Genomic DNA, 15,288 nt, shown 5'->3' on the forward strand with positions numbered 1-15,288 from the left:
ACTAACATACTTAGCAGTTGCGCGTTACTAAAGTTTAGCTATAGCGCCGTAGCAGTAGCGCCGACCCCCGCGCTGCTATGCAAAATGCCCGCGCTACTACTAGGGTTTTGCCTAGTAGTGTCTCGGTTAAGGTGAATGGATGTTTATCGAAACCCTTCAAACCAACAAGAGGATTAAGGCAAGGGGATCCCATTTCTCCTTACCTGTTCCTAATATGTGCGAAAGGTCTAATATGCTTACTAAAATTTAAAGGGCCACAATATCTTAGTAAAGGAATTAGAGTTGGTATCCATACTCCATGGATATCTCACTTATTATTTGTGGATGACTGTATTATATTCACCCAGGCTTCAAATAAAGGAGCAAAAAGACTTCAAGAAATATTGGAAACCTACAACAAGGGATCGGGTCAACTGGTTAACAAAGCAAAATCAGCAATCTTCTTTAGCCCAAACAGAAGTGGAGAGACAAAAGAAGAGATGAAGAGAATTATGGAAGTAGAAACAGAAGCTCTAGAGGAGAAATACTTGGGATTACCTATGGCCCTAGGGAGAAGAATGACATGGGCCTTTGAAAAGCTAACTACAAGATTGAGTAACCTAGCAAGTGGATGGTCTGAGAAAATGTTAAATTCTACAGGTCGTGAAGTTCTTATTAAAGTGGCCATGCAAGCAATACCCACATATTCAATGAGTTGTTTTAGCCTCTCAAAAACTACTTGCAAGAAGATGACCTCGTCAATGGCAAATTTTTGGTGGGGAGGTGATGGGGATAAACACAGAATGAATTGGAGAAAATGGGAGGAGTTGATGCACCTATTCAATCTAGCCATGTTGGGTAAGCAAGATGGAGGCTTTTAACAAACCCAAACTCTTTTTGTGCTAGAGTGTTGGCTGGGAAATACTTCCATAACAAGGAATTTATGAAAACAAAGAAGAAGAAGAAGAAGAAGAAGAAGAAGAAGAAGAAGAAGAAGAAGAAGAAGAAGAAGAAGAAGAAGAAGAAGAAGAAGAAGAAGAAGAAGAAGAAGAACTCAAATGTTTGGCAAGCTATCTTAAAAGGAAGAGCATCACTTCACTTAGGCCCGATTAAGAGAATTGGAGATGGCAAGTCTACCAATATATGGGAAGACAAATGGATTCCAACAATTCTAGGAGGGAAACCAATGTACAGGAGAGAAGGAACAATTGTCTTAAATGTATCAGATCTTCTGAATGTAGAAAGGAACGAGTGGGACTTTAATAAAGTGAATAACAATTATGCTACCTATAGATGCTAAAGAGGTATTCAAGATTCCATTGGGAGAGTTAGACCATGATATCTGGGCTTGGAATGCTGAAAAACATGGTCTGTATTCAGTTAATCAGCATACAAGCTCCTAGCCATAAATTCAAAGGCTGATAATCATTATCGAAGGAACACTACAGTTTATTCTAATGCAGAAGATAACAACATATGGAGCAAGCTCTGGAAACTTTCTGTCCCTCTAAAGGTATGCAATTTCTAGTGGAGAGTTATTAGAGGTTTCATTCCTATGCGAGCTATTCTATATAAAAGACATATAGAGGTGCAAAGTATTTGTGTTGAATGTGGATTGACTGATGATACTATTTATCATGCTCTGTTAGAATGCACTTCTGCATATAACTTTTGGAGATTATTCAAAGATATATATATATATATAAAATAAAGATCCCCAAATTACATCCTTTAACTTGGGCTATAGATATCTTGGATTCATCCATTTGCGATGATGAAGAGGCCATCTACATCTTATGTGGTATGTGGTCGGTGTGGAATGCACATAATACTCGCTTACATGGTGAATCATAAACCAATTTAACTAAAGCATGTAGATGGGCATATGACACTGCTGCAGATCTTATTCAAACTGCTAGAGCAGCCAGATCATGTAGTAAAGTAAAATCACAAGTTCATTGGCAACAACCACATCAAGGATGTTATAAAGTTAATTTTGATGCATCTTATAATGCAGATGATATGAATGGAGCATCTAGAGTTATTGTAAGAGACGATCAGGGGCATATAGTTGCAGCAAGTAGCATATGGCATGATTTTGTTCCTGATATATTGATAGTCGAGGCACTTGCTTGCAGAGATGGAGCACAACTGATGAGAACCTGGAGCATAAAGCAAGCCATATTGGAAACAGATTCGATGGAGTTTACTTCGCTTTGGAGGATGAAGCATCAGCAGTCTAAAATACTTGCCCTTATAAAACAAATCCAGGAGCTAACGGAAAGTTGTAACTACTTTGATGTTCGTCATGTTAAAAGGGAATAAAATGAATCTGAACATATATTAGCTAAACTGGCTTCTTCTAATAATCCAGAGTGTGCCTGGGATAGCCAGCTGCTGGAATGTATCTAGTGCTGTAATCAGAAGGACTGTAATACTGCACTTGATTAATGAAGCTCTTGGTTGATTATCAATAAATGACTTTGTATCTAAGAATTTTTGTTTTTTAAGGGCCCCGTATTCACATCTCGCCCCGGGCCCCTAAAATCTCAGGACTGGGCCTGATTGTCTAGAATCCTTCGACCCATGCATCGCAAAACCCTAATCGGAAGACCTAGTCATGTCGATACACGACTACCATTTATTTAGGCTAAACTTGTTTACTTCTTTATAATAATAACTTACTTTTGACATATGATTGCAGCTAGTATAGTTTTATATTATACCTACCAACTACGTAATGATGCCATCAAATATTAAGATACAATATTTTATTATACAATTTTTAACACCGGTCATGGAAAATATAATTTAAAAAAATTGAGGCGGACATTTACATAAACGTGATGTAGTTATCACTTTTTCGAGAGACCATCTCTAATTTATTTTTTCTAATTTAACAAAAATTTCTAGATTAGGAAAAATTAATAAAGAAAAATAGGCTAAGTTACAAATATATGATGGTGTTTGGATATATTATAGTTTCTTCATGGCCCTGCTTGGATTTAGTCAATAATTGTGTAGCGCACAAATGTTACACTCAATCCAAGTCGTGTCTAAATATCATAGTAGAGAACTATATAGTAGACATGTATCTCTAAAATGCATGCTTGTCAATTTTGTATGCAAGTGAGTAAAAGGAATAAATATCCATGTACTTAATAGAAAAATCTAGAACATGGAAAGTATGTGTGAGTTTTTGCCATGTAATTGTTACTTTACTTGTTTATTCATTCTCATGGCTAACTATATCTATAATGTTCTTGGTTTAAATGACCATCTTGCATTCCATGTATTTTTCACGGTCGATCTTGAATCGACACCATTTAGCCGAGCTCATATGAATGCATCTTGTTTTCTAGTCTAACTTTGTATGCTTGTGTGTTCTCCATATAATAATGCTCAGTTTTATACCTGAAAAACTTCACCACTTGTAAATTGTAATAGGCATGCATGGGAATGGGTGCATCATGTTTTTTTCTTGATTTAATCTATAGTTTGCATAACAATGTGCATTCAGGCCCAAGCAGGCTAGGATAGGGGAGGAAAGGAGGTGCCCAGAAACTATGCCGCTAGCTGGCGACGACGGTGGTTGAGATTTGCCGAAGGGACCGGTGGGCGAAGGCGCAAGTCACCGCACTCACTCTACGCACGCTTCTCCACCATTGAGAGCCAACCAACCCCTCCACCATCCGCCTTGCAAGCTCCCCACACCAACCACCTAACACGGCTGCTGCGTGAGCACCACCTCACCGCCTACTGAAACAAGCATGTCGAGAGCTCCCCGCCGCTACCGGTCATCCGTGAACCCAAGGAGAGGTCCTCGCTGCTGCCACTCATTAGCTTTTCCCGCCTGCATCCTTCGGCAACAACGAGACGAGGAGAAGGGAGACGGGGAACATCAACTGGTGGGTAGGGTTTCACCTCCCGAACCACCCGTAAAAGCGTGTGGCGGGGTTTGGGGGGTCACGCTATTGGTTATAAGAATCTTTTTTATTTTGTGTTTTATCTAACGACCTAAAGCATCATAGCTCGACTGAAAAATGAAGTTGCTTAACACACTTACCGTATGGTTGATTATAAGAATCTTGGCATAGCAAAATATATTGTGGTTCAAATGAGTCCGAATTTGCGGGAAGCAATGTTTAATGTCTTGTTTAGATTAGTATGAGTCTTAAATTTTTCAAGTATTTGTAAGAGTTGAATGATTTTCGAGAGATGTCACAGTCTACTGTGTACTTTCCCTTTCCCTATTTTTGAAGGGGCAAGAGGCAAATAAGAGACCCCCTACTCCGTGGGTAGGGCCCTCAGTGTTGCGCAAACATGCACCCCGCAGCCTCAAGGAGCCCCCGTGGGCCAACACATGTATGTCACGCTTCTCACTGTGTACGATGTGATTTTTTGGTTCTTTTTGGATCGGTTTTTATGTTCGGTTGGTTTTTCTTAAAATACTTTCTATTTTAAAAAAATGTTCAGGAACCTAGAAATGGCCGTAAATTTTAAAACAATGTTCGCAATTTTGAAAACAATGTTCAGAAATTCAAGGATATTTGCGAGGATTTGTAAAAAATTAAATTCATTTTTTTACAAGTTCAATTTTTTTCGCGAACTCAAAAAATATTCAGGAAGTTGGGGTTTTTTGCAAATCCACAAAATATTTCCGATTTCAGAAAATATCCAGGAATTCCAATATATTAGCAATTCAAAATATGTTCATAAATTTCAGAAACATTTGCAAATTCAGAAAATGTTGACGAATTTGAAAAAAATGTTCCAAACTTAAAAAATGTTCAAGTATTCAAATAATGTCATTAATTCAAGAAATATCCATGTAAAAGAAAATTATTAAAGCATCTCAAAAAATGTACCTGAATTGCCCAAATGATCACAAATTTAAAATGTCCATGGATTTGAAACTTTTCAAACAATATAATCAAATGTTATAAATAATCCCCAGATTTAAAACCCTAATAAAAATTTAAAGAATAAGAAAATGAAATGTTTTTTTCTACAAAAACATAGAGAGGGGGCAAAATCCGATTCAGAACCTCCCCTACCAAACCGGTGGTAAAATGAATAGGAAAGCCCACAAATGGGCAGGCCCATATGGATGGACTCTATTTAGTGTGTGCGTGGGAAAATATCACGGAAACCAACTAAAAAAAGCCACAGTTGACAAGGAAAATACCCTGATACACCTGGTTGTATTTGCACCTGATAAAAAAATCCATGATTTTTTTAGCAATTCAGAAAAGGTCAGAAATCTTTGAAACTTTTTTAACAATGAACTTGACCTACTGATGCACTCGTATACAAATTCGAATATAAAAACTGCCCTAATAAATCTGAGCATAAAAAACAATTTATCCAGAATAATATAGAGTGAATAGTACCTCTAATATACTGTTGATCCTGTCTTTTTTGCCAACAATACCACAAAAGTCATTTCTTACCCAAAAGTTTGACTCGAGTGTAACACTTTATCAAATTTATTGCCAGAAAAATTCATGATTTTCCGATCATTTTTGAAACTTTTTCTGAAAAACGGGTGCACCTACTTCAGGTTCCATTCGGGGCCCCTTCCGGTTGACGGTCCATAAGAGCCCCCAGGCCATCAGGACCCTGAGCCCATGTAAATCCCGCTCCTGAGGCCCAAACGGTATTACCAAATCCGTTCGGGTGGGAGAGTGGATAAGAGTGTGTATCCTTCCCAGCGAGCTCAACGCCAGAGCAGAGAACGCACACCGCAATGGCGTCGCCGTCGTGTGCCTCCACGCTGCCCTGGACCGCCGCCGCCTCCTCCCCCTCCTCCACGCGCCGCCTCCAGACGCGACGCGCCCCGTCGCTCGTCATCGTCGCGCAGGGCAGGGTCAAGAAGTACCGCCAGGTCCGTCCGTCCGTCACTCCCCCTCCCCCCAATTCTTCTTTCCTGCAGACATTCGCCTCCGTAGATTGGAACAACTGAAAATCATCAGGATAGTAGTAGTGATTTGCAGAGGCTCGAGCTAGTTTCTATCTTTCCCGGTGGCCGGTGACATTGTTTTCTTCAGGAAAAATGTATCTGACAGACTGACACTGTCAAGAAACAGTAGTAATGTGGCATACTATCATCCGACCCCCCACTCATCGGGGAGGGGGCCGATGAGTGTGTGCAAATGGCCACGGCCCACGGGAAGTCGAAATGTTGGCCATCAGCTTCGTGCTTGTGCTTGTACAACCACAGCAACTGTTTCTGTTTGTTTGGTCGCTGCTGCCTAGAGTAGAGGTAGAGCAGAAGTCGTTTTGACACCTGAATCCATTAGATGTTCTAGCGGTTGGATGGTTGCACGATGATTTGTTAGTTCTAGCAATGGGCTGATGGCACGGCGGTTTGATTGCGTGCGGCAAATGCGACCACAACGTGCCATCATAGTGGCCTGACATACTAGTTATGTGTGGTTCTGACGCTGTTTTCATTCGATTGGTTTGGTGTTGTGTAGGTCATACTTAAGGACGACATCGATGAGATTAGCGGCAAGAAGGGGGACACGATGAAGGTCCGGGCCGGGTTCTACCGCAACTTCCTGCTCCCCAAGGGCAAGGCCACGCTGCTCACCCCCGACGTCCTCAAGTAACGTCCCTGCCTCCTGCTGCAGTCGTTTGCGTGCCATATCTTTGCATTTACTGTGTAGGTCATGTTTCTCAGTTGTTACTGATAGGCAGCACTAACGATATTCGGTCCATGTTTGCTTATCGACTGTCAACTGCTCATCGATGCGCTTTGCAGTATGTTTTTCCCGTGCCCACAAATTCGGATTCGCATTGCGAAATAATTCAGTGGCACGTTTCCTTGTAAGATTTCCAAGAGCAGGCAACGTAGGTTGCTTGCCATTTTCATTAAGATTGGAAAAGCAATTTAATACAAGGAGGGTGAGTTCATTTTGAAGCCTTGTGAATGCTTGTTTTAAGGGATGTTTTGTACATTTACTTTCTGAAGGCTGGATTGATTTTCAGCCTGATTGAGACATTAGTCTGCATATGTTATATTTGGATCGAGCATGTGTTAAAACACAGAAGTATTCAACAGAGGCAATGTTCAGTCTGGTGTATGAACAAAACTAAGATTAGTAAGTTTGTTTCCTCTGCTTCTCTTTGCAGGGAAATGCAAGTGGAGCAGGAGAGAATCGAGGCTGAAAAGAAGAGGGTAAGAGAATACTGTATATATTTGAAGGGTTGATAACAAAAATACGATTGCAGTTTTAGCTTAGCATCTTAGATGTCCAAAAAAGTAAGCAACGGTTGCGGACTTGATCATATATCCTTATTTTGTGGAAAAGAAAGCATAGTTGCAGTTCAATATCTTAGTATCTGAAAGCTTAAGCGCACTTGGGTTTTGACCTTATATCCTTTATTTTCTAGGAAGAAGCATAGTTGCACTTTAACCTAGTATCTTTGTGTATAGAATAGTAAGCATAGTTGTAGTTTAACCTTACTATCCTTATTTTCTGGACAAGGAACTTGGATGCAGCTTAACCTTAGTACCAACATTCTGAAAACGATAATTATTTAGCACACCACATTCTTGTGAAACAATGGCCTTGGCATAAACTCCGGAATCATTTTGAACTTGAGTAGGTAAAAGAAGAGGCACAGCAACTCGCGCGAGTCTTCGAAACCATCGGGGCGTTCAAGGTGCCACGTAAAGGTGGCAAAGGAAAGCAGATCTTCGGGAGGCAAGTCCTAGTTGCACAATTTCATCGTCTCACACATTTCTCGTTTTCTCCAATTCACATCCTCTCACACATTTCCTGTGCCTCACACAGCGTCACGGCGCAAGATCTCGTCGACATCATCAAGTCGCAGCTTAACAGGTAGCAATTCCTTCCTTTCAAGTGTGTACAGCAAGTAGTTAAACTTCCCATCATGGTCGCTTCTACGGGCAAATTGATCACTGAACCGCGGAAACCATGTAGGGACGTGGACAAGCGGCTGGTGGAGGTCCCGGAGATCCGCGAGGTCGGGGAGTACGTCGCGGAGATCAAGCTCCACCCCGACGTCACAGCCAAGGTGAGGCTGACTGTGTATGCCAAGTGAGCCGGTCGCAAGCAGGGCATTCAGTGGATGGTGAAGTCTGCAACTGTTGTGCCTGGGAGCTAGCGAGGATGGGTTTTACAAAAATGTTGTTCATGGCCTTGTATACATTAGGAGAAGCGTGGAGGAAGTGAAATCTGTTGAAATTTTTACCAAGTGAATGTGTGAAATCCTTTTTTGTTCATTTGTCGGCAGAGACCCATTTGCTAAATAAATTAGGTTTTCTATCCATTGGTTGACGCTATCCTCGTCATGATCCTACTTGTATTGTATAAGCAACTCAGAGTGTAGTATATCTATAACTGTAAAATACTACTACTATTAAGTGTTGTGTGTGTGTGTGTGTGTGGGGGGGGGGGGGGGGGGGGGGGGAGGGGGAGGCGGTTGGTTCATCAACCTCACCTCCGACACCAGGAGTTGTTTTAGAACTTTTGCATTCTAAAATAATCAATGTACTAGTAGTATAAAAGTACTCGGTGTCCTCCTCGTTTGAGAGATACTAGATGATACCTCGCACGTTGTTGCGGGAATATTTGCAATACATTTTGATGATATGTGATTTCTATGAAACGTGGATACTACGAAAACTAAAATTGCAAATCCATATGCTTTATTGTGTTTGATTAATGTATTGTAAAATATCTAATATATGTTTGCATGTTGAGGTGGACATTTTCATGTGCATGAATGCATGTTGTGGTGAGCCTTTTCAAGCTCCACCCCGACGTCACAGCCAAGGTGAGGCTGACTGTGTATGCCAAGTGAGCCGATTGCAAGCAGGACATTCAGTGGATGGTGAAGTCTGATCTCGCCATATATACTCCGAACATCCTGCAACTGTTGTGCCTGGGAGCTAGCGAGGATGGGTTTTACAAAAATGTTGTTCATGGCCTTGTATACATTAGGAGAAGCATGGAGAAAGCGAAAGCTGTTGAAATTTTTACCAAGTGAATATGTGAAATCCTTTTTTGTTCATTTGTCGGCAGAGATCCATTTTGCTAAATAAATTAGATTTTCCATCCATTGGTTGGCGCTATCCTCGCCATGACCCTTTTTTTTTTGCGGTTCCTCGTCATGATCCTGCTTGTATTGTATAACCTAACTCAGAGTGTAATAATACTATTAAAACCAAAGAGGCACACATCGGTGGCTTCGCGCGCGCGGGGGGGGGGGGGGGGGGGGGGGGTGCATCGACCTCACCTCCGACCAGGAGTTGTTTTAGAAATCTTTTGCATTGTAAAAAAAAATTCTATGTGCTAGTAGTATAAAAGTTCTTGGTGTCCTCCTTGTTTGAGAGATATACGGTTGGATGGCTGATGCCCGGCCGAATGTCTGCGGACATTTGGGGGTGTCCGTTAGGTAATGTGCATTGCAGATACCCTTAGCCTTCTTTTTTTTGATGGTACAGTACCAATAAGGCTGGGTTTCATTGATTTATTTTGGTTTTCTATAGGGAGCTGATTTTTTTACCACTTTCACTTTTGGTTCTTTCTTTCTACTTTATTTCCTCTTTCAGTTTTTATTTTTTTTCAGAAGTTAGATTTTTGTTTTATAAAATCACAAAAGAATTAAAAAAATTCAGTGACAACATAAAAAAAATACACAACAGGCATTACTTTTAAAATTCATGATTTTTTCTTAAATTCATGAAATCCGTGAACATCTTTTGTGCTGATGATTTTTTTAAATAAAGTGAAACATTTTTAATTCATATTTTCTTAACTTTGCAAACATCTTTTCAATTCATGAACCTTTTTGAAAATCATAAACATTTTTTAAATCCATGAAGATCTATTGAACTATTTGATTTTTTAGAAAATCATAAAATAAATTGAACTACATGAACTTTTTTAACTTTAGGAGCACTTTCAAAATTCATGGATATTTTTGAATTCGTCACCATTTGTTAAAATCCATGACATTTTTTTCAAATATGCGAATAATTTCTAAATCCTCAAAAAATTAGAAGTCACGAAACTTTAGAAATTAGTTAAAAACCTGTAGCATTTTTTTCTTGAGCCCAAACCTGTTTATTTTCTGAGGATTACTAGTATCTTGTTGACATGAAGATTCACAGTGTCATTGTGTGGATGCCGCTTGAGCTCCACAACAACTATTCAATTAATCCACCCGTGAAGCTCGTCATCTCATATGTGGTTAATCTTTAACTGTGCTTACCCATCGCACGGATAGTGATTATGATGTGGGTGCTCGTCGCTCTCCTTCCCCGGTGGCGGTGGTGGTTGCTGACTGGCTTGTTTTGTTTGTTTCTGGGGAGCAACGGTGCCGTCCGATAGACCGGATCCACAACATTTTTTTTGCGAGCACATGTGGATTCTCTCTTTGTCTGAAAAATAAGCTACTAGATTTAGTGTCGAGCAGAGCGGAGCACTAATTTATCAGAGATAATTAAGTTGCACAACTGAAAAAATAAGCTAGATTTAGTTAGGTGATTGGTTGGTAGCCAACCGACATCACGCAGATTTGTCGAGAGCGTGGAGTTGAACAAATGGAGGTAGCCAGGGACCATCATCTTCAGACATATGAGCCCACCCAATGGCCCAGTAATAGTTGGTCTCATGTCCCAATGAACAACATGATCCGACCCATTGAAATGCTATCTTTATACCCGATCAAGGATAAGTTACACAAACAATAGCATTTCGACTAGCATCCGAAATTTTGTAGTGGCGAATTTGAATATCTTGAGTTTATTCATACAACGAGAAAAGGCATATGTACAACTCCGTTTCACTTTCTTACATGAACCCGTTACACAAACAATATAATTTCCGTAAATTTGAAGCATATACTTACATAAATGTCACATGGTTATTTATTTTTGATACATTGTCTTTTTTCTAGTAACCAAAAAATTCCTAGACCCATTTTTTCAAATAACAGTAGGCTAATTCTTCAAATACTAATTTGTGCCACTTAGATGAATATCATACATATGATGGTATTCGTGCTATCTTAGTTTATTTACGGACATAGGTGGATACAAATACTACACTCAATCCAAACGGGAGCTAAATAACATGGTGAGGTGTATAAAGTTGACGATGTTTCTGGAATTCATGCATTTCAATTTTGTGTGCAAGTAAACAAAGGAATGCATATTCATATACTTAATAGTATAAAACATAGAGTATGAAAATTACTTATGAGTTGTTTGCCGTTTAACCACTGCAGTTCTTGTTTATTCGTTCTATATCTTCCATGTTTTATGGTTCACCAAACAATTGGTGTTCCACGCAACACTCAATCTTGAATCGTCGTCATTTAGCCAAACTCAAATGAATTGCATCTACTTTTGTTTCTTTGTTTGGTATGCAGCATGTATAAGAAAATGATTTGCTTGTTAAAACAAATTACCACTTGTAATAGGCATGCATGTGAATTGTTCCATCATGTTATTTCTTGGTTAGACATAGGTCCGCAAAACAATGTGGAATTCAATATCGTTGTCAGACACTATAACTACGAGTAGAGAGGCACCAAAGGGATCTTGGTCACGCTCGACGTGGTGTTTGGTACTCCCGACAACTATCGTCTTGAAGCCTTGAGCTTTGACATAGTCCCATTTCAGAGTGGATATCATGCATTGTTAGGTTGGACTGCATCTGCTCGGTTTCACACCGTGTTGCACTACGCGTACATGAAGCTGAAGATGTCGGGCCCTAAAGCCATCATCACTATCTGCGGTAATGCATAACGGTCTCTCAGGACCGAGGAGTAGACCACAAACTTCGCAGCCGAGGACTTGGCGGCCGATGAGCTTTCCAAGATGAGGACGATGGTTGATAGAGACGATGTCGTCCTCGCGAAGCACTCAAATTCGACATCCTTTAAATCCGGCAATTACGTCATCAAGTTCCACCTGGACCCCAATTGGAAAGCATGTTTCGTGAATTCCTTCTTGAGAATTAGGACATTTTTGCCTGGCATCCATCTCATATGTCAAGAATCCCAATGGAATTAGCGGAGCACAACCTGAATATTATTCCCGGCTCCAAGCCGGTGAAATAGGCGTTGGACAGGTTCTCGAAACTCAATCGTTAGTCCATGGGAGAGCAGCTAGACAAACTACTGAGACCAGCTTCATCCGAGAAGTCAAACATCCGGACTGGTAGTCAAACCTAGTTATGGTGCCAAAAGAGGATGAATCCTTGTGCCTGTGCGTTGATTTCAACGACGTTAATAAGGTGTGCTCGAATGACCCGTTTCCTTTGCCATACATCTTCCAGATAGTGAACGCAACGGCCGGGCATGACCTCCTCTGCTTTCTGGACGCATACTCCAGGTACCACCAGATTAATATGAGGAAGTGCCTGATCAAGAGCCAACTTCCTTCATGATGCCTTACAGTCCTTTATGCTTCATCACCATGCCCTTTGGGCTCAAGAGTGCAGGGGTCACATATCATCGGATGGTCCAGACTTTTACGCCGGTGGGACAACCGCAGAAGCGTACGCCGACGACTTGGTCATCAAGACCCGAAATGCCGACACCCTCATCGATGAATTGAGCGAGACGTTCAAAAATCTCCGCGCATACAACATCAAACTCAATCCATAGAAGTGTGTTTTCAGCATACCATCTAGGAAGATCCTCGGATTCATCGTTTACAAACGTGGGATCGAAGCAAATCCGGACAAGATCAAGGCGCTGGCAAGGCTTAAGCCTCCCGAGAAGCTCAAGTAAATTCAACCCCTGGCCGGATGCATCGCTTCCCTAAGCCGGTTTATTTTCCGGTTTGATGAGAAAGCACTGCTTGTATACCAGCTCCTTAGGCAAACATGGGACTTTGCAAGCATCTCTTTAATTCATGGTTAATAAAAATCAAACATATTTTAAATCCATAAAGATCTGTTGAACTTGTGTGTTTGTTTATAAATTCATGAAACACATTTAAGTTCATGGCTTCTTTAAAGAAAATTGCGAGCGATTTTTAAATTTATGAATATTTTAAAATATGCGAACATTTGTAAAATCCATGAACATTTTTTAAAGTATGCAAATAAGTTTTAATTCCTCATTTAAGAATCTGATTTTTTTTCCCGAAAAATTGTAGTACTTTTTCAAACAAAAATCTATTGAATTTTTCTAGTGTTAGTTCAGTCAAGCTGAAAAAAATGGAGCGGCAGTGGAAGGAGCGAGGCAGCGCTATTTGGGCCTGGCCCGTACACAAGATATAGGGACAAGGTCTTGTAACCACAAGGCGAGAACGAAGTAGAAGGGGGCAACTCAGATAGACCATGGCCCAAGTACGTTCATCGATCAAGGCTTCCCATCTTTTTGGATGGGATACTCATGGCGCTTTCAAAAATTATTATTGGTAATATTTGTGCGGGTGAAAGAGTGACAACATCGTTGCTCCAGTCCAATTGCAGCCTCTTTACCGAAGTCTTTGAAGTATTTCTTCGAGCAGAGATTGATAACGCGAAGAAGGTGTTTTCAAGAGATTTTATTGTAATTCTTAGTCATAGGAGTTACTTTGTATTTTCTTGGTTCTTAGGTCCAAATATTGTAACTGTAATTATTATGACTATGAATAAAGTTACAGATTTTCTGAAAAAAAGATGACGAGGAGGCTCATAGATTAGCTCGTTTAGCTACTTCTTTTGATTCTGGACAACCATGTCTGATCCTCCCGCTTATTTATATATTCCTTTGAACAACAGTACTTGAATAAAGAGCCTTGTCCATCTAAAAAAAGAAGTTAGAGAGTACCCCTGGGTTGAATAAAGAGTCAAATTGCACATCATACAACAAACCAAACAACATCTATTGTATGTTGCATCTCTCATACAACCTCAGATGCAACCTACCAAACAAAATCTGAGCTGAACCTGGCCCATATCATGCAGTACACCAAACACACATCCCAACTACTTTTTGCATCATCTCAACCACGCCAGCCCCAGTCAAGCTCCTTCATGCAATGCATCCTGGATGCACCAAGGAAACCAAACACGCCCATAGTACCCTTGTATAAAGTTGTACTAGACCAGCGTCAATTAATATTCATACGATGTGAGTATTATAGTTTCGGCCACTAGTTGCATTTACCAATAATCAAATAGTTCAAGGTTTTAGTTCTATCCTTGTCGAGAACAAACTTCGTTTGTAGAACAGGGGGCACGAGCAATGAAACATATATGGTTACCATACACACTAGCTAGTACTGTATGGCTCTTTTTCCAAAAACACAGAGAAAACAAGAGGCTACGTACATAACATAACACTAGCTAGTACTGTATGGCTCGCGAGCTTCCAAATATGTCCACCATCTTTCTCGCAAAAAAAAAAAAACATGTCCACCATCTATGTGTCATGTGCGCTGCAAAATGCCTTTAATAAAAAGAGCAAAGGCACGATCGATTTGAGACAAACCCGAGCATATAGTGCAACGAGCAGCATCTTTCCTGTATAAAAAGAGCGACCACACATAGAGAAGACGAAAGCACATACATTCCCCTCCGTGAGCAAGACCTATATTAACACAACAATCTGCAGATTGATGGGGTGTATTTATAACAAGATAATAGATCGACGAGTGCTTATTTCGGTTGTTCTTGCGTGCATGATACCAATTTCCAAGCACTCTGTTTATGTGCACTTGTGCATCGATGCCATACATATTCATTTTCGCTAGCTCAATTCCTTTGTCAAATTATATGTAGTAGAGATAACCAGTAGTTAAAGCGACAAGCTAGTCCGCTCTGTTTATGTTGTGCAGGATTGTGTACAGTACAGATATTGCAAAAGATATTGTTTAATTTGCACAAAATCTTGGCGTATAGCACAAGTGGCAGGATGGCCAACCGAGAAAATTAACGATTGACTGGAATGTAGCTGTCGCGGTGGAGTTTACTAGTTCCACAGTAACCAGACAATTAGCCATTCTATACTGTAATAATACAATTTAGAATGTCGCTGTCGCTGTGGAGGTTATGCACATGTAACATCCGAATGTATTGGCATATTGCATGCTGTTGCTGAACTCTGTTCGAACCAAAAGTGCAATTGCTAAACTAGTGAATTGGGTGTAAAGCTTTGTCCTTCTCGGTTTTCGGCTTTCTCGTTTCACAAAAAGCACATATGTACGCACTCCTAGCGGTAATACACACTATTATAGGAAGTTATTGAAGATCATCTTCTACGCAATCGGTTAACGGCGAGATGAAACGCATCCATTTCTGACAATCATCCAGGGATGTGTAAGTCTGATCT

At 40.4% G+C, this 15,288-nt stretch overlaps 1 protein-coding gene across 2 annotated transcripts; it reads left to right on the forward strand.

The window, feature by feature from the left end:
- Positions 1 to 5,614: 5,614 nt before the first annotated feature.
- RPL9 (ribosomal protein L9) lies at positions 5,615 to 8,374 on the forward strand. Of its 2 annotated transcripts, XM_087529187.1 has the most exons (6): positions 5,616 to 5,866; positions 6,459 to 6,589; positions 7,117 to 7,162; positions 7,594 to 7,691; positions 7,782 to 7,829; positions 7,932 to 8,374. In XM_087529187.1, the coding sequence occupies exons 1-6, from the start codon at positions 5,729 to 5,731 to the stop codon at positions 8,050 to 8,052; spliced, it is 582 nt and encodes a 193-aa protein (XP_087385313.1). In that variant the 5' UTR covers positions 5,616 to 5,728; the 3' UTR covers positions 8,053 to 8,374. The 2 variants fall into 2 exon arrangements, with proteins under 2 accessions (XP_087385312.1, XP_087385313.1); XM_087529186.1 differs by having other exon boundaries at positions 5,615 to 5,866; positions 7,594 to 7,829.
- The last annotated feature ends 6,914 nt before the right edge of the window (positions 8,375 to 15,288 follow it).

This window comes from Triticum urartu, chromosome 6A, assembly GCF_056163025.1.
Source record: "Triticum urartu cultivar PI428250 chromosome 6A, HENAU_Tu73, whole genome shotgun sequence".
NCBI classification, from domain to species: domain Eukaryota; kingdom Viridiplantae; phylum Streptophyta; class Magnoliopsida; order Poales; family Poaceae; genus Triticum; species Triticum urartu.

Coding starts and splice junctions, on each gene's coding strand:
- RPL9 (XM_087529186.1), top strand. CDS start 5,729: ATGGCGTCGCCGTCGTGTGCCTCCACGCTGCCCTGGACCGCCGCCGCC. Junction 6,590..7,116: donor CTCACCCCCGACGTCCTCAA/GTAACGTCCCTG, acceptor TTCTCTTTGCAG/GGAAATGCAAGTGGAGCAGG. Junction 7,830..7,931: donor ATCAAGTCGCAGCTTAACAG/GTAGCAATTCCT, acceptor GAAACCATGTAG/GGACGTGGACAAGCGGCTGG.